The sequence below is a fragment of the Oryctolagus cuniculus genome, chromosome 12 (genome assembly GCF_964237555.1).
Source record: "Oryctolagus cuniculus chromosome 12, mOryCun1.1, whole genome shotgun sequence".
In the NCBI taxonomy this organism is placed as follows: Eukaryota; Metazoa; Chordata; class Mammalia; order Lagomorpha; family Leporidae; genus Oryctolagus; species Oryctolagus cuniculus.
Genome location: NC_091443.1, coordinates 3,298,631 through 3,323,070, shown reverse-complemented (window position 1 = coordinate 3,323,070; position 24,440 = coordinate 3,298,631). Strand labels below are relative to the sequence as shown.

The 24,440-nt window shown below is 47.6% G+C and overlaps 1 protein-coding gene across 11 annotated transcripts in view; it reads right to left on the bottom strand.

Annotated features, from left to right (window-relative positions):
- The window catches only part of CHD2 (chromodomain helicase DNA binding protein 2), a 117,531-nt gene that overhangs the window by 70,408 nt on the left and 22,683 nt on the right, over positions 1–24,440 (bottom strand). For 6 of the 11 annotated variants that reach the window (XR_011380526.1, XM_051835173.2, XM_051835182.2 and 3 more), the window contains 12 exons: positions 23,566–23,652; positions 21,641–21,702; positions 14,591–14,698; positions 12,892–13,032; positions 10,516–10,649; positions 9,098–9,323; positions 7,699–7,799; positions 6,134–6,178; positions 5,794–5,972; positions 3,123–3,247; positions 2,291–2,507; positions 535–624 (listed from right to left, as the gene is read on the bottom strand). Coding sequence is in view for 9 of the 11 variants with exons in the window: in XM_051835173.2 (XP_051691133.1) it covers positions 535–624; positions 2,291–2,507; positions 3,123–3,247; positions 5,794–5,972; positions 6,134–6,178; positions 7,699–7,799; positions 9,098–9,323; positions 10,516–10,649; positions 12,892–13,032; positions 14,591–14,698; positions 21,641–21,702; positions 23,566–23,652 (1,515 nt within the window). In the remaining 2 variants the exon portion in view is untranslated. The remainder of the gene's footprint in view (positions 1–534; positions 625–2,290; positions 2,508–3,122; positions 3,248–5,793; positions 5,973–6,133; positions 6,179–7,698; positions 7,800–9,097; positions 9,324–10,515; positions 10,650–12,891; positions 13,033–14,590; positions 14,699–21,640; positions 21,703–23,565; positions 23,653–24,440) is intronic. The other 5 variants (XM_070053481.1, XM_070053482.1, XM_051835175.2 and 2 more) reach the window with 2 other exon arrangements.

Here is a 24,440-nt window from a genome sequence, read left to right as displayed (position 1 = left end):
GCTGAGCAAAACAAGACAAAAGTCACATGACGCTGTGCCTCTCTGGTCTCTTCCACCCGACCCCTGAAGCGCACAGCACCTCGGGCCGCCACCCTGAACTTGTCCCTGCACCACCTGCAGGCTCTCCCTACTGCCCTAGCAAACGCACCAAGCAGACGCTGAAGGCAGTCTCCTTCCAGAGACCGTCTCCAGCATCTGTTCTGGAGAAACGCCTCCACGGCAATGTGACAGGAAAGGCCTGGCAGGACGTCCGAGCCCAGTGTCTACGGACCGAGCTCAATCCCAGGCACGTTACTGGCCACAGGATCTGCTTTCTCCTCGGTTCAATTGGACAAGGCAACAGGGCACCATCAACATAAGACTCCATTTTCCATTTAAACCTTAGTATTCCTTGAGGAAATGTGTCTGCTCGTTCATTTGCTTGCTTTTCTAAACAAAGCAAGAAAAATAGCATGGCAAGCAGGAGGCACAGACCCTATCATCTAGACAAGTCACACCGGGCAAAACCCAGCCTTTTAGTGACCGATTACACACCTTATCTTTTAACAGGATCTCGTATGTTGTTATGAGTGCGTTGAACTTCAGCCTTTTAGACTGGGAATGAATCCACTCATATTCACGTATCTACAAGAGAAAATGGTGATTAAGACACAATTTCTACATCTACCATTCTGCATCACACAAGTCTTCTGAGAGACACAAGAGACATGCCAAATACAACATAAATCTGATTAGAACATAATGAATACTTGACACGTTCTAAACTGACCTACGTAACCACAGTCCAGAGTAGTAAGAGTCAGAATTAAAATATCAATTAATTAGCACCAAAAACTTTACTGCTGGAATTCAAAGAAACTGCCCATCCCCAAACCTCCCGACACAGCTGACCAAGAAAATACATTTTGTCAGCAGTTGAAGCCTGGTGACTTGAGCTACACTAGGGATCTCTTAAATTCCCTTGACCTCTAGTTGGATATGTCAACACTGTTATCTACAAGTAAAACAAGTTCCAATTTCTGACTCGGGACTTTCCTCCATCGTAGCCAAGAGCAGAGAGGTGTGTCCACCAAGAAGCAGAAGGGAGGCCTCCAGGTGAACACGCAGGATGCCTGGAGACAACCTCGGCGTGAAGGAGCAGAGGGACAGGCCCTCGGCAGCCCCGCGGCTCCTGGGAGCTCCTGAGTTTGGCTGTCAAGTGAGGAGCCTGAAACAGGATGGGACCCTGCAGGTCACCAGCAAGTGGGGACGACGCAGGGGGCTCCCAGGCCTCGGGCTGCAGCTCGCCTCCTCCTGCCTTCACCTCTGCAAGCACCGCACACAGCTATTTTTGCTATTTTTGCGTAATCTGGAAATTCTTTTTTTCTTTTGTAATGGGGAACAAATGAATTAACAAAGCTAAGAACTATGATATAATTAGAAACCCAAACTTAGGGGAACAAAATCTGCCAGGGTATAAGTTATAATTTTAGTGAAAGTATCTGATAAAAAAAAATCAATCTGAATTAGCATGAAAATATTAAAACATAACTCGCAAAGGTTTAAGGACTCCTGATGGCTTGCTCTTCTTACAAGCAATCTCCCAGAAACAGTTTCCACAGGGAAGCTGTGCCCAGCGGCCACTTGCCACACGCTGGCAGGCCTGTGGGACTGTGACGCCGTCAACTCTGAAGACAAGCCTGAGGTTACAGGGAAGATGCATGAAGCACCCAACACAAGGCCTGCTCCAGAGCCGGCGCTTCACACAGTTACCGTTACCAAGAAAAGATCTGTCGAACAGAGACGAGCTTAAGTCGCTGTGTTCTAAATTCATGACAGCCAATTAAGACTGGTAACAGAAAAATACTTCTGTGGCCTGAAATGGTTGGGTTTGGTTCCTCTCTCCTAAGTTACACAACCTTACAGTTTTAAGAGGCGGGAAACAAAGTACAAGAAGTCACTTATTTTTAGTGATTTCTCTCTGTTAAAATAGCAGTAACATTAAAATTCTGTATCACATTAACTGCATCTTATAATCTTACAAAAAGTAGTCTTGGAAGTATAAAGGACAGAGAGAAGAAAAATGTGACACTGCAAACCAGCTAAGAAAGATCCCCATTCATGTGTTACTTTAAATAGTAAGCACAGCTATATTTTTGTCATCTATACATCTCCCAATACTAGGGGTACAGCACAGTGTTGGAATACTTAATTTATTAAAGATTTTACTAATAATTCTACTAAAAGCTTTAGGTCAATTTCCAAAATACATTCATAACAGATTCTATGCCAGTTTGTTTTGTTTACACACCGTATTTCTGCTCATCAGGTCACCTATGTAAACCACTACGTTAATCTCTGGTGCCCAGATTTCAAACTCTCTCTGCCATGAGGTGAGGGTGGATAAAGGGACGACTATAAGAAAGGGGCCATACAGCTGGTGTTGGTGGAACAGGTAGGAGAGGAATGATATGGTCTGGATGGTCTTTCCCAGGCCCATTTCATCAGCAAGGATGACACTGTTACTTCTGCAGAAAGAAAAAAAAGACAAACAATCTTTAGTTCCCCGGAAAGCAGTCTGTGCAAACGCAGCAGTGACGCCAACGCTTCCCGGCAGCACGGAGCAGGCGAGGACAGAGAGCCACGGCAGCAGACTCACAGTGCTCCAGGCCAGGCCAGGCGAAGAGGCGCACAGAGCCAGGCCAGCATCCTGACCCTGGCAACAGAGCAGGAGGCTCTGTAGAGCCGACTACAGACTAAACTGCTCTACACCAGCAGGAAAGGCGGTTACAGCTCTCCTGTCATGGAACGGAAACACACACACAGATGACATTCTTTCTCTGTGTTCTGAAAACAACTCCTTCCATATTCACGATCTGGGCCAAGTACACTGCCACCCACATGACGATACAGGTCTCCGGGTGTGAAACATGAACCTCCAAATAACTAAATAAAGCTAAAAATACTCTTCACTTCAGATTAAAATGGTATTACACATACACAGACCCTCCTAGGATCTAATTTCTCAATCACATGATTTTTTTTTTAAATTTCTGTAACGCACAGTGGGAAACGTGTCTCTTTGCATCTATCAGTAAAGAAGCCAGGAAGTGCAGGCCGCCTCAGACACCTGCTCTACCCACTTGCACCAGGAATGCGCCAGCCAGTTGAGCCCTTCCAGCTGGTAATCCCGCAGCTCCAGATTTTCCCCTCCCAGATACGCAGGCTGCTTTTTCAAAGCCACAAATCGAGGTCTCTGCTTCAAGGCCTGAAAAAAAAAAAAAAAAAAAAACAAAGCCCAGGTCTGATAAAGTTTTCTGCCTGCTTTGGTGTTAAACTGCCAGCCACAATTTCTGCACCAAAGCATAAAAATGTAAATTTCTTTAAAAAGTTTATTGATTTATTTTTTTGAAAGGCAGAGTTACAGACAGAGAAAGGTCTTCCATCCACTGGTTCACTCCTCAAATGGCCACAACAGCCAGCCAGGGCTGGGTTAGGCCAAAGCCAGGAGCTTCTTCCAGGCCCTGCATGTGGGTGCAGGGGCCCGAGTACCTGGTCATCTGCCGCTGCTTTCCCAGGCGCATCAGCAGGGAGCTGCCCGGGAAGCTGAGCAGCTGGGACCATGTGCCAGCATCGCAGGTGGTGGCTTAATCTGCTGTGCCACACACTGCTCCCAAAATGTCAGCTTCACGGATGAATCAACACTGCTCCTCACCTCGTCCCTCACGGTCCATGGTCACAAAGCAGAGCTCCTCCGGAACTAACAGTTTGTTAACCTGCTCTTTCCTGAAGCAAGTCTGTGAAAGTCATTAAACAGCCGTCCCCTCCCGTGCGGCAGTGGGAGGCTCCCTGAGCACACCTCAAAAGGGCTGTGGCGGGCAGGCTTGGCGCAGGGGAAGCCCTGCCTGGACGCCCACTCCACACCCAGTGCCTGCGACGCCTCCAGCTCCAGCTCTTGCTGCAGCACCTGGGAGGCAGCAGGACACGGCCACACCCACGGCTCCTGCCACCCACGTGGGTGACCAACGTGGAGCTCCCGGCTTCAGTCTAGCCCAGGGATTTGGGAGGTGGACCAGAGGGCACAGAGGATACAAGAGCTCCCTACTGCCACTTACCTCTACCCCACTAAACGAAAAGTTTATGGAAAATGGATTTTAAAAATAAGCTTATTCTGGTGCCAAAAAATGTTGAAGTCCCTACATACAAAAAATATGCAAAGAGTTCATGAAAAATGGAAACAACTTTTCATGGATTTCAATATTTTCACACTAAAGTATGTTTCAGTTCCATGTCCCCTTGTACTTTCACAAGCAGAATTCTCCGGGAAGTCTGCTACAGCAGAGCCCCACCACAGAGGTCTACAGATCCCGACACCTGCCTCCCTTGAGCCTCCAGGTGGAGGCGTTTGGTCCTAAAGAAAAGGTTGCAGCGTTCAGCTCCACAATTCTGGAGAATAAAATTTAGGTTCTGTGGCCAAGTAAGTTTGGTAAACAATGGAGCAACAAGTTTGACAAATTTCCATACTCATCAAAGTCCAACATACACATCTCTACAGGAGAAACTTACTCACAATGTGTCCCCAAAGCTATCTGGAGGCACAACTCCCTCTTCAGGGAGCATTTCTCGAATTAGTTCTCTACAGAGCCAATCAAGACCTCTGGTCTGAAGAGAACACTGGGTAGCTGTTGATGGTTCCCGCTCTCCTGGGTGAGGTCCCCTGACAATGAGGAGTGGGATTCCTCAAGACCATCCTCAAAAACACAGCCAGCATCCACTCCTGCCACGTCGGCCCTTGAGGGTCCCCACCCTCACCACTGCTATCCTTGCCCTCAGGCTAACTCCTCGCGCGTGGGCTGTGGGCCGCTGGCCTTCAATGATCACTTACTCCAGAGACTCCTAGGCCCGCCAGCAGAGGAAGCTTCCTTTGTAAACAAAATATCACTTCCACTCTGGTGCTCCACTTCACAGGGTGCTGACACCCTGGGGACACGGTCAAAACAGCCTGCATTTCCACCTAAATGAGGGAACCAACAGCATCTCCCTCTAACCCTGGTCTATAGGGGGTCTGCCGCACCACGCAGGCTTTCTCTTGACACTGTTTGTGGAAGGCAACACTCCTAGGCCTCCTCTTCCCTGCAGCCAGCACCAACCATTCTTAAGGGCCAGGAGCAGTTTAGGCACTACCACCTCCCGTCAAACCCGTCCAAGTACCACCTCGGTGCTCCGTGACTTCTACCTCTGTACGTCTCCGGCCACCTGCTCTCCGTCCATTCATCTGACCTGCTCCATTCATCTGACACTGGCTCTCACAGACGATAACATGAAGGCCAACTTCTCACAGAAAAAGACCCACACCCATGTCACACATATACTTTCAGTACTTCAGGACCCCAATCCACCATGTTCCAATTGAAATAAATTCCAAAGAAAGAAAATGATCCATATAGGGAATCTAACAAATAAAAAAGCTGATACACTCAGTATCTAATGGAAAATTCAGAAACACCAGCCTTTCTTGTCACCTCTAATCCTCCCAGGTATTCTCCATACCTCTACGCCAGTGGACTGTACATGGAGAAGTCGGCAGAGCCGCTCTGCTACTCCCCTCTCCTTGCGCCTTATTTGTAATCACATCCAGGTCACACTCTTTCACTTCGTCCACTTTGCTAGTATCTTCCCTTCCAAATGCCTATGTGACCAACCTTTCCCTTCCAAATGCCTATGTGACCAACCTTTCCCTTCCAAATGCCTATGTGACCAAACCTTATCAGTACATCTTCCCACTGGAAAAGCAGAAGTCGGCAATCACCGCACCTTGCACTCTCTCGCTGGGATGGTTTTCGAGTTGTTCCGACTGTGAAAGCTGTCAATGCAGCTCTGGAACTTCTCTCCGATCAGGGCTTCGTCTTCCCAGCTACACTCTGAATAGGGCAGTCCCATCCACTTGCACAGATACTCAGGTTCATTCGAAGGTGCCGGCTTGCGACTGTGAGCTATTTCACATATAAAAATTCACACATCAGCAACTGTCAACCAGAGGTGTGAAGGGAAATTCTCTTTTATGAGTGATCAACAAACATCAAGTGGCACAACGATAAATATTTTGCAAAAGCATGAACTGCTCTTAACATTATAAACAATTTCTTTTACTTACCTGGAAAATCAGTTTGACCCAATGTAGATTTACTTGTCTTCACAGCTAAACAAATGCAAAATTAAGACAGTAAAGTTATAACCATAATCATGAAAAAAAGAGATCTGGGGGTCTAGGTGTAAGAATATAAATACATTCAATGATCTCACATGTTATGAAACAAAACTCACCTCTGCTCACCTCCCTCTCAGAATGTCACACCATCTCTGTTCCCTTTTACAGCAAAACTCCCCCAAGACATTTAGACTCCCTCACCCCAATCCTCCATCAAACTGACCCCAGGGAGCACTGCACAGCCCTGCTCCAGGGTCCATGCCGCCAGCGCCACACCACTGCCTCAGCCGGGATCAGGCCCAGGTCCTCACCACCCCTCGCTAGCAGCACTTTCTCCTTTTCACCTCCGTCTCTTCTGACCTCTTTCAAACGTCCAGAAGCTAGAACATCCTCCCACTTCCTCTTCTCATGTGGAGACACTATTTCTGATGACCTCACTATATCTCAGGCTTTCTATACTATCTAAATTCCTAAATTTAATCTGCTGCCCAAATGAAGAGTTCTAAACTGCAGGCTCACGTGTGCTCCAGTTTCACAACATCCCACTTCGATGACAAGGACGTGCATCAAACTTCCAAACAGACCAAGCCCTCCCCTCATCCCAACACTCCCTAAATGGTACCTCTCTTCTCTGCTGTTGTTCAATCCAAACACCTTCACATCATTCTGACACCTCTTTCTCTCATTCCGCACACCCAAATTTACCAGCAAATCCTCAGATTTCCTTCAAAAAAAATCTAGGCATCGGTCTAATCTCCTAAAATAAAACTACAGGGGCAGGCACTGTGGTGCAGTCAGGCCACGCTGCCCCATGCGACACCTACATCCCACATCAAGTGCCCAGGACTGACTCCTGCCCCCACTTCCCTTCCAGCTTCCTGCTAATGTGCAGGTGATGGCCCAAGGATGTGAGTCCGTGCCACCCTCGTGGGAGACCATATGCTCCTGCCTCCTGGCTTCAACCTGGCCTACCTCTGCCTGCTGGGGGCATTCTGGGAGTGAACCAGTGCATGGAAGACCCCTCCCTCTTTCTCACTCTACCTTTCAAGTTAATTAATTAAAAAATAAAGTTATAGGGACCAGCACTGTGGTGTAGCAGGTGAAGCCACCGCCTGTGATGCCAGCCTCCCACATGGGTGTTAGCTGTGTCCCAGCTACGCCTCTTCTGGTCCAGCTCCCTGCTATGGCCTGGATAAAGCAGCAGAGGACGGCCCAAGCCCTTGGGCCCCTGCCGCCCACATGGGAGACCAGACGAAGCTCCTGCATCCAGGCTTTACCCTGGTCCAGCCTGGCTGTTACAGTCACGGGGGAGTGAACCAGTGGATGGAAGACCTCTTTCTCTCTGTCTCTCCCTCTCTGTAACTCTTGACTTTCAAATAAACAAATAAATATTTTTAAAAATATTTTTAAATAATAAACCAATAAATGCAGTTTTTATTTACATTTCTCCCAAAAGCAGATGCTTTATTCCTTGATTTCAAAGATGGCAAACATACGTTCTGTGTACTCACCGATTACTCTCTCCACTACTTGATACTGTTTATTCAACTCTGACGCCAGCTCCTGCTGACAATTGAAATATTCCACATCTTCGGGAGAAACCTTCCCTAACCTGGATCGATGACAGAGAGAAAAAGAACACGGTAATAGGATTCTAGGCACCCACACATCAGATAGCAGAAACCACGAGGTAGGAAAGGAAGCGTATTTTTCACTCCCATTTGTCCTTCTAGTAACCTTCACTGTCAAAAGCCAGAGATTTTACAAAAGCACACGTTTAGAAAACAGAGACCTTAGACTCGGGACATTCCAGTCACTCACCGTGCTGACAAAAACTAAAAATAACCACTTCATGTGACAAATCCACGCATCTTCCTGTGATAAATTCATTCATCTAAACAGATCAGGGCAATAAAACTGTCCTCCAGAATTAAAGGAAATCATACCTTGTCCCGGATGGGTACAGATTTAGGGGTGATTAAATACAGCAAATCGGAAAACCAGTTATGACTGGTAATATCAAAAATTTGGGAGAGGACAACAGCAGCAACATGAAATTAGATAATGCTACATTTCAGAGTGCTTCAAAGTTCTGTTTTAGAACCTCCCTCCCTACCTTAGGGGTACATATTTTTGTTTCTCGGTCCAAGGAAAAATATTTAACTTTCTAAAGCAGCACATTTTATGTAGAAGCAGACCTGAGTTGCAACCATCTATCTGTATCCCTGGCACAAAAACGTGACCATGCTCACTGACAGGCATTTCCTCCGACACCCTCGTCACTCGGCTTACGTCTGTGCGTGCTATAGCTCCACGCACTTCTCACACGCAACCCAAAACACGCAAAGCTACAAGCAAACTGAAAGCACAACAGACGATCTCGGTTTTAGAAGTTAACACCTTCTTCACGTCATTTTTGCAGACTGTAAAACCAAGGTTAGCCTTAAATATATCACAACCCAGCCATCCCAGTCTAACCGTGACAAATAAACAACCAAGTGCTTAAAAGAATGGGCCCCAGATTCAGGCTGGCAGAATTCAAATTCTGGGTCCACATGCAGAGTTGTCCTGTGTCTCACTCTTCCATGTATAAAAGAGGGCTAAACACAGCCCAAATTTCACACTTTTACTGTTAAGATTAAAGAGATAATGTGTGAACAATGCTCAATCAACTAGTCTCCACTCTAAACATTTACAAACTAATATAAACTATCATATAATATAAACTCTAAACTATAAACAAAAATACATAGCATCTTAAGGTCACAATTTAATAACACAGAATCGCGATAGCTCACATGATCAAGGAGAAATCAGAGATGCGAGAGAGCCATGCTCTCCAAGCATCATCTAAACACCTGCCCTTCCCCCCAGACCGCGAAGTCCCTGTGGCCGTGCTGGAGAACGTACCACTGTTGGATCTCGTCCTCTTTCTTCTTGAAGTTCTCCAGTTTTTTTAGGCCCTTCACTCTCTGTTGCTGCAAGGATTCTTCACTCTCCCAGGTGCTGTGGATGTAAGACCAACCCTTCCACTTGATGAGGTACTGGACTTCGCCTTCATCCTTCTCAGTATCAAAGTCACCACCAGGGTCTCCATTCGCTTCAACAGCATACACAGTAGTTGATGCTCCAGTGGCTGCAAAATAATTCAGTTAAACTTTCAGTTTTACTAAACCAAACACCACAAAGCTTCCCACGCAGACAACTGTCTAAGAGTCTCTTCCTGGATGAAACGCCGAAACACTCTGACTTGAAACAGAGAAACAACACAGGATGAAATGACCAATAATATCAAATATTTTCAAAATGTAAACCCAATTTTTCTACATTGACGCATATTCCAAAATTTGCAGATGAAATCAAAGAAATCCTCTGTACAAACACGATTTCAAAATGAAACAGAAACATCCTTTTGTATTGGTCCCTACTAACTTAGAATACAAATCCCTCTCTTCAGGAGTAAGAATAGAAAACCAAAATATCCTCCATGGGGCCGGCACTGTGGCATAGTGGGTAAAGGCACCACCTGCAATGCAGCCATCCCATATGGGCGCCAGTTCGAGTCCTGGCTGCTCTACTTCTGATCCAGCTCTCTGCTGTGGCCTGGGAAAGCAGTATTAGATGGCCCAACTCCTTGGGCCCCTGCAGCCACGTGGGAGACCCGAAGACGCTCCTGGCTCCTGGCTTCAGATCGGCACAGCTCTAGCCATTGAGGCCAATTGGGGAGTGAACCAGCAGGTAGAAGACCTCTCTCTCTTTGCCTCTCCTTTTCTCTCTGTATAAGCGCTGACTTTCAAATAAATAAATAAATCTTTAAAAAACAAAACAAAACCAAACAAAATATCCTCCACCCCCAACTTACCCACCCACCCACAGTTAACTCTCTTAACCTCAAGTAAAGCCAGGATAATAATAAGACAAAGGAAATGTTTTAAGTATTATTCTGATATTTCCTTCCTTCATGCAAAAGTTACTTTAAACCAACAAATTTATCTCATTGGCTAGTAAAAATTCTTTACCATTATCCTGATACGTATTTAACCAGTTTGACAGTTTCACAAAGAAACAATTAAAGGCAGATTTTCTCTATTACATCACTTCTTTACAAAACACTATCTTTCCCAGCTTAATTAATTTTAAAATCACAAAGACATACTGAACAAATTCCTTCTTCATCAGCCCTGAAACAGGAAGATGGGACAGAAAGATTTCTACATTTCACAAACAGAGGCGCACACTGAAATTCATCACATCACAGTTAAAAATACATAAAATCTGGGCCTTATTGAGCAAATATAAAAGGCAATTTGCCTCTCAAAGACACACACCTCCTTTCTTTCCCAGTCTGGAATCTAAGACCTTCTCAATAGTTTCGCTATTATCTTGCTGTTCATCAACTCCTTCTCCAGTCATTTCAATGAGATCATCTGAGTCGGTCTCAAAGTCGTCATCTTCTTTGTAACTGCAGGAGGAATAATGCTGAATAAATGAGAAACTAACTTTTCAGAATTAAACACCAAGATGTGCTGCCCACCACCAGGGTGAACCACAACACGGTCCTACACGCTGTTTTCCGCATCAGCCATTCAAGGGGCTCAAGTTCATTTCTCTTCCCTTCTTGAAGTACGGATGCTTGTTCATGGAAACTGCAGCAAAGGTCACTCTCATTTCAAAATGATTTTTGTAAGCCAGACACAGAAAATCACACAGACGCTATTCTTTTTTTTTGTATCCAATCATTACCAATCATTAGTATATAAAACAGCGAAGCTGCCACGAAGAAAATGAAAGAAAAAAATTGCCATTATCTCATCAGGCAAAAGGGACACAATATTTCTAAGACTAAATGTTTCAACCCCGTGAGCGTTTTGTCTCCCAGTCACAAGATTATGAACATCTTTACTGTTGAGAATTTGAACAAGGGTACCTTCCTGGCCGGCTCCGCAGCTCACTAGGCTAATCCTCCGCCTTGCGGCACCGGCACACCGGGTTCTGGTCCCGGTCGGGGCGCCAGATTCTGTCCCGGTTGCCCCTCTTCCAGTCCAGCTCTCTGCTGTGGCCAGGGAGTGCAGTGGAGGATGGCCCAAGTGCTTGGGCCCTGCACCCCATGGGAGACCAGGATAAGTACCTGGCTCCTGCCATCGGATCAGCGTGATGCGCCGGCCGCGGCGGCCATTGGAGGGTGAACCAACAGCAAAAGGAAGACCTTTCTCTCTGTCTCTCTCTCACTGTCCACTCTGCCTGTCAAAAAAAAAAAAAAAAAAAAAAAAAAAAAAAAAAAAGAAAACACAAAAAAAACAAGCGTACCTTCCTGATACTAAAATACTGAAATGGAACCTAATGCCATAATTAACAACAGACAGTTTGGAATCACCAAAGAAACACACAATCCCAGAAGCAGGATACTGAAGAAGGTGTGGCGCCGTGCACTGGTGTATTCAAGGCCTAATGCTAACCTAGGAACGACTACCCAATACCCTGGACAAGTTATCAGATTATCTTCAGGACTCAGTCCCACCATCGCTCACTAAGTCAACAGAAACCTGCATGCAGTCCACTGAAAGAACTGCAAGTCACTGATTTCTATAAACACCAATGTCTGTGTATTCTCTATTACTTTATTTTACTTCGTACTAACAGATCATATCCTATTAGTCAGCCTGATAAGATGATCATACCCACGTATCAATAAGGTAACTGAACCTGAGAAAAATTTGTGGGATTCAAAGAGCAATTAAGAGGTGAGAATAGGCCGGCGCTGTGGCTCACTAGGCTAATCCTCCGCCTTGCGGCGCCGGCACACTGGGTTCTAGTCCCGGTCGGGGCAGCGGATTCTGTCCCGGTTGCCCCTCTTCCAGGCCAGCTCTCTGCTGTGGCCAGGGAGTGCAGTGGAGGATGGCCCAAGTGCTTGGGCCCTGCACCCCATGGGAGACCAGGATAAGCACCTGGCTCCTGCCTTCGGATCAGCGTGGTTCACCGGCCGCAGCGCGCCGGCCGCGGCGGCCATTGGAGGGTGAACCAACAGCAATGGAAGACCTTTCTGTCTCTCTCTCTCACTGTCCACTCTGCCTGTCAAAAAAAAAAAAAAAAGAGGTGAGAATAGGCCGGCGCCATGGCTCAATAGGCTAATCATCTGCCTGTGGCACCGGCACACCGGGTTCTGGTCCCGGTCGGGGCGCCAAATTCTGTCCCGGTTGCCCCTCTTCCAGGCCAGCTCTCTGCTGTGGCCCGGGAGGGCAGTGGAGGATGGCCCAAGTGCTTGGGCCCTGTACCTGCATGGGAGACCAGGAAAAAGCACCTGGCTCCTGGCTTCAGATCAGCGCGGTGCGCCGGCTGCAGCGCGCCAGCCGCAGTGGCCATTGGGGGCTGAACCAATGGAAAAGGAAGACTGACTCTCTCTCTCACCGTCCACTCTGTCTGTCAAAAGTAAAAAAATAAAAAAAAAGAGGTGAGAATAAACAGGCACCTGAAAGAATGTTCTAAGAAGTCACACCACTGAGACAAGCAGGCGTGAAGAGTCCTCGTGGGAACAGGGGCCGGAAGCGAGCCGCTGCCGCTCTTCCCACCCGCCCCTGGGCTCAGCATCACTGGACTCGGTTTCCAAAAGCAACTCTGAGACGTAGGTGATGCCACCCATCCACACTCACGCTAAGGGAGTGTAATGTCACACTAACAGCAGGGAGAAGCTCCAAGGTGTCACCTACCTAACGTTTTTAGCCGCTCTCCGACGAGTCTGCCTTTTGGGAGCTTCATCATCTTCATCATCATCATCAGAAGAATCCTGCTTTTTTCTCTTTCCCCGCTGAGTCTTAGTTTGCTTTTTAACACGAGGTTTGGGCACTGTTCTAAAATAAGGAGGAAAAAGTGGCAAAGTTTTTACTCAATCATTTGGTGTCTATTTCAAACAACTGTGCTACGTAAGTAGGAGTCCCCTGGGGAAGGTTAAAAATGCATGTTCTTGGGTCGCACTCCCTGAAACCTGCACGTGGTTGATTCTGGCGCTGATCATCCCCAGTGTTCACGGGGAGACAGTGGAGGGTTCCCAGCTGGTCCTCACAATCCCCTACACAGAAGCACGTGAGCATCTTGTTGCGGATGCATCTCTGCGTAAACAACTGGGAATGCACATCAAACTTAAAATAGGATGACTTCACTTACGGGAGTGAGTCCTGCAGATACACATTCATACAGAAATCAGATACTCACTGTAGTACTACTTGCAGTAAGAAAAGGTTAGGAAAACTCTAAATGTTCACCAATGAGAACGAAACAGAATACTACGTGGTCATAACAAAGAAAAGGGGAGTTTTCTGCGTACTGATGGGAGAAGATTTCCAAGATCAACAGAGAAGGAGCCCCGCAGACTGAGACGCAGAGGACGCCACTGTCCGTGTGAGAGCCTGAAGGACGAGGAGCGACACGTAGCTTTCTACTGTGTGTCTAAGACACCTGGAGACGCCCCAGGAGCCTGGCCGTGCCACAGACCTGAGCAGATGGAGGAGCGGCTCTGCGACCTGCCACGCACCACCTGGACTGAGCGGCAGCCTGGGGGCTCACACAGGGGAAGCCTCAAACCTCCAGCAATGAGGAAAGGATGAAAGAAGCAGGAGGGAGATGCCAGAGTCTACTGGATCCTGGCCATCTCCTACACAGATTCTCTGCCTACTGTTACATGTAAGCTACAGGAACAGGGCAATGAGCAGGCACGTATGCTTCAGACCAGCCCAACACTTTTAAATTTAACAAGTAGTTCTTACAAAAAGAACCGACAAGCATACAGGGAGTTTCTTTTCAGAAGTGGGAGACGGGGGCCAGCTTTGCAGCACAGCAGGTAAAGCCACATGAGTGCTCATGTGTCCCAGCTGCTCCACCTCTGGTCCAGCCCCTGCCAGCGGCCTGGCAAAAGCAACGGAAGATGGGCCCAAGTACAGACTCTGCCACCCGCGTGGGAGACCTGGAGGAAACTCCTGATCCTAGTTTTGACTTGGCACAGCCCTGGCTGCTGTGGCCACCTGGGCAGTGAACCAGCAGATGGAAACACGTTCCCCCTCTCTCCCTCTCTCTCTCTCTCTCTTCCCTCTCTCTGTGTAACTCTTTCAAATAAATAAATGCATCTTTAAAAAATAAAAATGAAAGTGACAGACATGTTAACTCCCCCATAACTAGTTGGCCATGAAGTGGAAACCATAGGATCCACTGAGACAGCTACACCCACACAAACACCCACAACGGATATAAACAAGGAGCCCGGTCATCCGAGCCCTTGCCGACAAGGAGGCCTGCCATGAAGCGAGCTGCAGACAACCAAACCCAGAATCGCTACACACAGCCCGGCAAGGCGCTCGGGCCGGCACCGCCTCGTCCTTCCCAAGCCCATCCAGGACTCCTAAGCACACAGTGCACCTTCTGGGCACAGGTCTTCTGGCTTTCACTTTTTTTTGCTCTGCTTCGCTCTCTGCACTGGTGCCTTGCTCCCGTTCATCTTCTGAGGGCTCCCGCTTCCATTTTTCTCTGCGATCAAAAGCAAAATAAAATAATTTTTTTTCTTGAAAAACTCTTCAAGCTAAACAATGACAAAACCAACTTCAATCTGATGCAAAAGGCAGAACATGCATGTCCTAGATAATATGCTAAAAGAGATTTATTATAGCTCCATTTATTAAATTTTGGTTGTGATCTTTCCTAAACTATACAGTGTCTACTCCCATGTTACCTCTGTTAACAAAAATTAGTGAAACTGGAAACTGCAAGTGTATTTTTAAACCACTGGTTCTCGAGGAGAAAGACTGCTAGATTCTCCTGGTCTATTTTATGCCCCCCCTCACTGACAAGATACAAGCCATAACAGATTCTAGATCAGCACCCAACATTAACTGGCATCAGCACCGCCCACGGGGCACAGTCAAAGTCTCAAACATGACCTAAATATTTGAATTTTAACAAATTCACAGATGATGCTGACACTGGGCTAGAAGTTCTGTGAGAAGATCACACGTTACTCTTTAGGCTGTATCCAAGAAAAACAGCTACTAAAATCATTTTTCAATGATAAACCCACTACCTAAATAATCTACTCAGCTAAAGAAGTGGTTTTTAGAAAAGGTAGATCTGCTCCCTGAATCTCAGAAGGCTGGGAAGAGCCATAACCTACATACCCTGCTACCCACATAACCTACATACCCTGCTACCCACATAACCTACATACCCTGCTACACACATAACCTACATACCCTGCTACACACATAACCTACATACCCTGCTACACACATAACCTACATACCCTGCTACACACATAACCTACATACCCTGCTACCCACATAACCTACATACCCTGCTACCCACATAACCTACATACCCTGCTACCCACATAACCTACATACCCTGCTACACACATAACCTACATATTCTACTACACACATAACCTACATACCCTGCTACCCACATAACCTACATACCCTGCTACCCACATAACCTACATACCCTGCTACACACATAACCTACATACCCTGCTACCCACATAACCTACATACCCTGCTACCCACATAACCTACATACCCTGCTACACACATAACCTACATATTCTACTACACACATAACCTACATACCCTGCTACCCACATAACCTACATACCCTGCTACACACATAACCTACATACCCTGCTACACACATAACCTACATACCCTGCTACACACATAACCTACATACCCTGCTACACACATAACCTACATACCCTGCTACACACATAACCTACATACCCTGCTACCCACATAACCTACATATCCTACTACCCAGCTACTTGTAGTTTACTTGAAGACCAAACAAGACACCACAGGGACCTGCAGGGAAGAAGGAACAAGGAAGAGCTACAGGGCATGGAACACTCAGATAAACCCAGCAGGCAAGTGCCCAAGGTTTCTCTGAAGACAAAACAATGATCACATTGCCTGTTAGTGCATTTAGGGAAAAGAAGTCATGCTAAAGACACCTGTTGGCAGAACTGCAAAATCCAATCAATACTCTCCTTGGGTAATGGGTCAAAGTAATCATGAGAGCTTGTTACAGAAGGTGGTTGGGCAGTGTTGTGCTGCAGCAGGTTAAGCCACCATCTGCAGTGCCAGCATCCCATATGGGCACATGTTCGACTCCCTGCTGCTCCACGTCAAGTCCAGCTCCCTGCTAATGCTCCGGGGAAGCAGCAGAAATGACCCAAGTGCTTGGGCCCCGAACCCATGTGGGAAACCCATAAGAAACTCCCGGCTCGGCCTGACCCTGCCCCAACCATTGCAGCCATTTGGGAAGTGAATCAGCAGATGAAAGACTTCTCTCTCTGCCTCTCCCTCCGCCTTTCAAATAAATAAATAAATCTTGAGAGAGAGAGAGAGAGAGAGAGGGAGGGAGGGAGGGAGGGAGGGAGGCACAGCACATTGCCTGGCAAATGGAGGATTCCTTCCTCAAACAATGGATCAATCAAGGAACGGTCTCCTCAGCTCACCGGTCAGGCAGACACAGGGCTTTCCAAAGCTGATCGGAAGACAGCAAGGCCTGCTAGTACTGCCTGACAGTCTCTCCTGAACGAAGACCTCTCGCATCTCCCCAGCACCAGGCACCTGCTTCCCTAGAGCCGAGGAAATGTCTGCTGAAGAATCCAAGATGATCGCCAGGTGCGGAGGTAGAAGATTTCTCCAGCTACTGGGAGAATGGCGCGTGGTCTGCAGTATCTCTTCGAGTAAGTCAAGAAGCAGCTCACACCAACAAGCTGGAAACCAACCTTGAAAGCCCACAAACAAATGAGACCCAAGAAGAGCAGTGCCGTGAGAAAGGTCCACAGGCAAGCAGCAGGTCTAATCACCAGCCCCTCAGGAGCTGAGATCCAAACCAGGCCCACCAAAGAGGCCCACTTCCGCAAGCACAGGAGGCAAACAGAAGCAGACACAAGGAAACCGATGTTAAGCCTAGAGTTTTCCAATTAAAGATTTACAGACAACCAGGAAGACTCAGAATCTCAACATGAGCCGGTCTGAGGCCCAGTGAGAATGGGTTGTGGGCCAGAGAGGGAGACGGGGGAGAGACAGACGGAGAGAGACAGAGAGAGAGAAACACAGATGGAGAGACAAAGAGAGAGACTAAATGTGTGGTGTGTGTGTGCACGTGCAAAGCTGCTCTACTTCTGATCCAGTTCCCGGCTTATGCACCTGGGAAAGCCGCGGAACATGGCCCAAGTAGGTGGGCCCTGCACCCATGGGAGACACCAGGATGAAGCTTCTGGCTTCCCCCCTGCCCAACCCCAGCTACGGCCCCAATTTGGGGAGTAAACCAGCCAACAGAAGATCTCTATTTCTCCAACTGTCTCTGTAGCTCTGCCTTTCAAACAAATACATAAATCTGTTCTGAAGGTACGTATTTTTCTCCAAGATTTTAAGAATCAGGGGAAAAATAACAAGATTTAGCCAGTGAGGCCCCAAGGCAATGTAAACTGACATGGAAAAGTCAGAATGAAGGTGAACTGGGTGTACTTTTTTTTTTTTTTTTACAGGCAGAGTGGACAGTGAGAGAGAGAGAGACAGAGAGTAAGGTCTTCCTTTGCCGTTGGTTCACCATCCAATGGCCGCCGCGGCCAGCGCGCTGCGGCCAGTGCACTGCACTGATCCGATGGCAGGAGCCAGGTGCTTCTCCTGGTCTCCCATGGGGTGCAGGGCCCAAGCACCTGGGCCATCCTCCACTGCACTCCCTGGCCACAGCAGAGAGCTGGCCTGGAAGAGGGGCAACCGGGACAAAATCCGGCGCCCCGACCAGGACTAGAACCTGGTGTGCCGGCGCCGCAAGGCGGAGGATTAGCCTAGTGAGCCGCGGCGCCGGCCTGGGTGTACTTTTTTCCTTCATTGGGAAAGGGTGGTGAGAGGAACGCTTGTCCTGAGACAGCCAAGTTGAAGCAACAGTGACGCGACAATGAACAAAGCCACTCTTCCCCAGAAGGGGCCCGAGCCTCAGACAAGAGTGACCAGGGTCTACTGCTCACATCTCCAGGAGCCTAACGGCCGAAAACGACCTCTGTTTTCCTCCACACATGAGCAGGTACATCCGGGAAAGACAGAAGGAGGGGCTTCCAATTCCAATAAAAAAGGAAAATCTGGGACTAGGAGGACTTTCCTTCCACTAGGTCGCAGGTCTGTGGTAAGAGTCCCAATTCAAAACAGTAGGGGCCAGCAGCAGGTAGAGCCGCTGCCTACAGTGCCAGCATCCCATATGGGCGCTGGTTCAAGTCCCAGCTGCTCCACTTCTGATCCAGCTCTCTGCTATGGCCTGGGAAAGCAATAGAAGATGGCCCAAGTCCTTGAGCCCCTGCACCTGTGTGGGAAACCCAGCAAAAGCTCCTGGTTCCTGGCTTTGGATGGGCCCAACTCCGGCCATTGCTGCCTCCGCCTCTGTAACGCTGCCTTTCAAGTAAATAAATAAATCATTAGAACACACACACACACACACACACACACTGGAAAGGAATAAGTAACAACAACTGTAAGTGAAAAGCTCCACACAATCATGCGTTCACTATCTTCCCATTCTGGTAGGGAGACAGGGTTCTGTACTAGGGAAGAGGTCTAGAACCAGGATCGGGAGTCAGCAGAAACCCCACACAACACTGCCCAGATCTGGGAAGCAGCAGCAGGTGCTATACGGAAAAGGATTAGATGATCAAAGAGCATGAATGGGCTGACTAAACATCAGAGTTTTGTTTATATGACTAAATCATCTCAAACACGTGCTGGGGACGGGTGAGGAACACAGAGTCCACTGGAGAACTCAGGGCCCACCACCGTGCTGTGAGCCAGCGCTGACAGGCTCAAAGAGGGCAGAAAGCCAGATTTCTCATACACCGACTTCCGATTTTCAAGGGTGCTAGCTAATTAAAAAATGTTTTCATTACCACGAAGGCCCACTGTGAAAGCAGACAAATGCACACGCTTCTCCGTCATGCGGTGGAGCAACCTGAAGTCAGCCTGGAGCAGTGGTAGCAGGAGGGCAAGGGAGGCGTGGTAACGGGTGGAGCGGGCGCCAGGGCTCCAGCCCAGTGGGCCACCGCGGCACACACACCTGAGGGAGAGTTGGCGGGCACCAGACTCGGCGGGAGGCAGGAGCAGAGCATGCTGACCGTGTGCCCGATGTGAAGTTTACACTGTACGCTTTGTGCACATAAAGGTGTACAGCATTATATGCTAAAAAAATTCTCACAGAAAACTTTTTAAAATATATGGTGTATTGGGCCAGTGCCATGGCTCACTTGGTTAATCCTCCACCTGCGGCGCTGGCATCCCATATGGGCGCCGGGTTCTAGTCCCGCTTGCTCCTCTTCCAGTCCAGCTCTCTGCTGTGGCCTGGGAAGGCAGTGGAGGATGGCCCAGGTGCTTGGGCCCTGCACCCACATGGGAGACCAGGAGGAAGCACCTGGCTCCTGGCTTTGGATCAGCACAGCTCTGGCCGTAGCGGCCATTTGGGGGGTGAATCAACGGAAGGAAGACCTTTGTCTCTCTCTCTCACTGTCTAACTCTATCTGTCAAATAAAAATACATAAATAAATAAAAAGTATGGTGTATGAATTTTAGTCTCAAATGGTTCAGAAAGCATCATGTATGTGTGCATGTATGTATAAATATGTATCAAGAGAGCACCCACAAGAACAAAGAAATGCAGCAAAAATGGTAGTCATTATTAAATCTCAGAAAAGTATTCTTGTAGTGTTTCTCAAGTTTGAAGTAATCACTTTAAAAATATTTAATAAAATATTTTTCCTACAAACTCCACAGTGTGTAAGTACAACTTGAAAGGTTTCAGAAAAGCAGCTCCTTCCACAATATTTCACGAGGTCCGGCCCTCGTCAGTCTCCCTCGGTGCTGAGTCTCACCTGGGCTCCCTCAGATCAGACGTGGCCCTGCAGCTGGGGCACACTACATTAGTCTTAGAGTGAGAGGGCCTTTCTGACTTCTCTCAGACTCAGGGGACAGCACTCGGGAAGGCAGGCTGGCCCCGTGCACAAACACCCAAGCATGAGCACAACCTCCTGTGCCCACGGCGAGTTCCCGGGGCAAAGCCCAGGGGGAGGCAGCAAGACCACCAGAAGACACACCTCATCCTGTAAGGGAAATAAGTCCAGGAAGACATCAGAGGGCCGCCAACTCGGGAGAACGCTTACGAGCTGGCCACGGGACTAAGCCTAGTACGCAGCACACCAGGTGGAAAACGCTGACCGCCTCACACACAGGTAAGGTCACTAAAGCGGGAGGTCAAGGACTTCAAGCACAGCACCGTTTGAGCTGAGTCAAGAGACTGGCAGGAAGTAGCCAGATGGCAGAGGAAAGAGACACGCGTGGGCTCCCGACACATGGTCAAGGTGAACATCTCAAAGCGACCTCAAAGGCTACTAGGCAGCAGCAGTAACACGAGAACAGGCTCCCAGGCAGGCCACGGGGCCGAGGCAGAACAAGCGCCTCTGGGCCGGCACAGCTGAGCTTGCTGACGACTGCCGCCTCTCCTACGCTAAGCACACATTCAAAACACAGGGGACATTCAGTGCTCGCCTTCCCTGCAGTTCTCTTTCAGCACGGACATCTGACTCACAGTCTACCAGTTCCTAAGAACCTTCCTGGGGAGGCAGAATAATCCTCCAGTTTGGAGATGGGGAAAATGGGTTTTAAAAACTCAAATTACTTGTTCTGTCACTGATTAAAGACACTGCCAGCATCTTAGAATCACAGATCCACACACGCTTGTTTAGTATGACAACTCCTGAAATGGCTTGCAGTTTTAAATACCTCCATTTTTATTTTTCTGGGAGATCTTTGGAATTCATAGTCTAAAAGACCCACATCTTTTCCACAAAGACTTTTAAAAGTATTTCTCAACAAAATAAATTTTCAATGAAAGAGTCTTCTAATTAAAAAACAGCAAACTTGTAATCTGTTATAATTTCACACTAAGCCCAAGAATCACAAGTTGTCTAGTCTCTAAACTGCATTGTAACTATATAGAAATGACAACATGGATTTTCAGACCAAAATGGGAACCCAAACAGTATCATTCTGCCACACCAATACAAAAAAAAAAAAACAAAAGGAATGAAAAATGGCAAATCTAAATTTGTGCCTTGTTCTCCTAGTACACCCAATGCCTACATATATAGTTGGCATTTATGCACATTTTAAAGGGAAAAACAGCTGGGCTAACTGGGCTAAGCAGAGGGAGAGCTGGGGTTTGGCCAAGCAGCAGCCTGGCACCTGTGGAGCCGTGCATGTGTCCCGCGGGACCCGGGCTGCACTCAGAGGCTGCCGTGGTGGTAGCAGATCAGCACAGGCAGTGGGAGCTGGCCGGAGACAGCAGACGCAGCCTGGCATGGACTGAGGCACAGTGAGGGCAGTCCTAAAACCGCTGACACGTTGCGCATTTCCCCCACGAGAGACTTACTGTTTCTTCAGCTGCCTCTGGCCTCTTCTTTTGGGGCTCCCACTCTCAGACCCGCTGCTTGCCTTCAGCGTACGAGGGGGAGAAACGATCACAGACGTTAATCGACAGCTTTTCGGGACAACACCACCTCCTGTTTAACGACCTACTCAACACAACATGATTAAACATGAGCTTTCAGACAAAAGGCAGCTCAGGCACTTGTCCAGTGGAGCCCACTCTTCTGCTGTGACAATCAGTCTCTCTGTGATTACTGAATTGTACCTAAACCTCTACGCTTGACTTCAGAACAGCGGTATCTGAAAGTATTGTCTGCAGTGACGTGTATGCTCTCTATTACAATGCCCAATGCGGGCGCCATCAGGCACAGGTGACGACTGATTATTTGCACTGTGGCGGGTGCGATGGAGAAGAACTTTGAGTTTTAAGTAATGTCAGCTAAACGACAAACTCCGTAGGTGCCCAGCGGCTGGTGCTGCAGATCCAAAGTACCCGGTGAAAATGTCACATTCAGTCAGCGCGCCTCTAGGTACTGACTCATCACAGCGTGTGTCCACGCCCCAGCCAGCAGTGCTCTGCTCCCAGCACTAGGCCGAGGGACGTTACAGTCACAAACACCTCGACAGCTCTTTTTCCCCCAAATTCAGCAGACTGGCAAGCTCTGTTCTCGCTGTCGGTCTGAGGCCCTGAGAATACGTGATCATATGGAGACCTGGCCAGCTACGTGACGCTGTCCTACACACGGCCCAGTCACCTCGTGCCTGACACTCAGAGACAGGAGGCACAGGCAGGCCAGCTCGGGACGCTCAGAGCAGAGCACCCCAAGCCTGATACAGACCTGAGGGTGCGTGAGATTTTCAAGGCCACTCACCGAAAGCCCACATCCAACCAGCTAACCGAACCCTCAGCTGAATATTTAACTTTTATCAGGAGACTACTGTATTGCTTATCAGCAAAGTCCCCACGGAAGGCAGAAAGGGGACATTTCCCTGAGACAAGAGCGTCTATAAACCTGACACAGAACAAAGAATCCACAAAAATAGCACACACACAGAAAGGCAAAAACAAGTCTGATTCTACAGACAAGCAAATCCAGTAATAACAATTTAACAGTCACATTCAGTATCTCACAATTAGTTCATAGAGTAAGTGTCTGAAACTCCTTTCTATCTCGTATTTAAAAAAGCCAGGAAACCAAATTTATAGACATTTTTAAAACATACAACATAAGTAATCACTCCCTCCTCCTTTCTCAGGAACAATTGCAAAAGTATGTCCCTTGCTCTATTTGCTTACCAAACAAGTTCACTCATTGAACAAAACATAGGAGCTAGAGGTTTAAAAGAGTAAACGCGCTGAGGTTACTTTCACTATAAGCAACTTAATAAATCATGAATTTTGGGCAGGCACTGTGGTGTAGCCGGTAAAGCCACCACCGACAGGGCCGCCATCCCATAGGGGTGCCAGTTCAAGCCCTGGTTGCTCCACTTCCAATGCATCTCTCTGCTATGGCCTGGAAAAGTAGTAAAAGATGGCCCAAGTCCTTGGCCCCTACACTCGTGTCGGGGACCCAGAGGAAGCTCCTGGCTCCTGGTTCCTGACTGGCCGAGCTCCTGCTGCTGCGGCCATTTGGGGAGTGTACCAGCAGATGCAAGACCAATTTCTCTCTGCCACTCTGTAACTCTGCATTTCAAATAACTAAATAATCTTTTAAAAAAAAAATACAGTAATTTGAGGCCAGTTTTGTATAATATTCTAACACTGTACTTGCTGATAAATGTCTTTTAAGTAAACCTTGTTGCCCTCCTCTATCTGTCACGGAAAGCCCGTATCGAAGTCCCTCGGCTCTCGTGCCTCAAGCTCAGCCTAGTTAGCAGTCAGGAAGGACGAGGGAACACAGGCAGGACTTTCAGCATCGTTTTTCTTACCTCTTCCTTAATATTAAAGCGTGATGGTTCTTGTCTGCTTCGGTTTGACCGTCTGACCCCATAAACATCAGGATATTCTTCCCACATCTGTTAAATTAATAGACCTCCATTTACTACTTCAAGATGTTTCAAGAGAAATAACTAAGTATCAAAAGGGTTGTTTCCCTGATTTTGTTTATGATCCAACAAGACAAAGTTTACCAATGTCCTTCATTACCTAATGGTTATTAAACAATACTGCTTACCCATTATTAAAATATACTCACAACCAAGAAACATGGCCATTTAAGACAGCAATTACTTCTAAAGACACAGCACTGACTGAGGAATTTTTTAATTCCTTAACACTTTGAGTTTTAAACTAAAAAATTCTTTTAATTTACTTATTTGAAAAGCAGGCATACAGACACAGAGAGATCCCATCTCCTGATTTATTGACTCCTCAAATACCTGCCACAGCAGAGATTGGGCCAGGAATTCCATCAGGTCTCCTCCAGGGGTGGGAGAGACAATAACTGGGCCATCGCCTGCTGTCTTCCCGGCCGTGCACCAGCCAGAAGCCGCACTGGCGCCAGAGCACGTCCCTGTGGCGTGCAGGCCTGGCCCTCGAAACCCAATTTTAATAACGCTTTCTCTTGGCTCTTCGTTTCCTGATGTCTTCTTTAACAAAGTTAAATATTTACGGTATTAGAGATCCCAGCTATGAATCCCAGATAATCAACCAGGACTTCAGTGAAACTGGAAACTTACTCTACAATTCACGGCCTCTACAGTGTCCTTTCATCTCTACCTGTAAATAACTCCACACTGTAGAGAAGAAAATTATACCCAGGCTAATCTGCAGTCATCGCATCTCATTCAGACACAAACTGGAG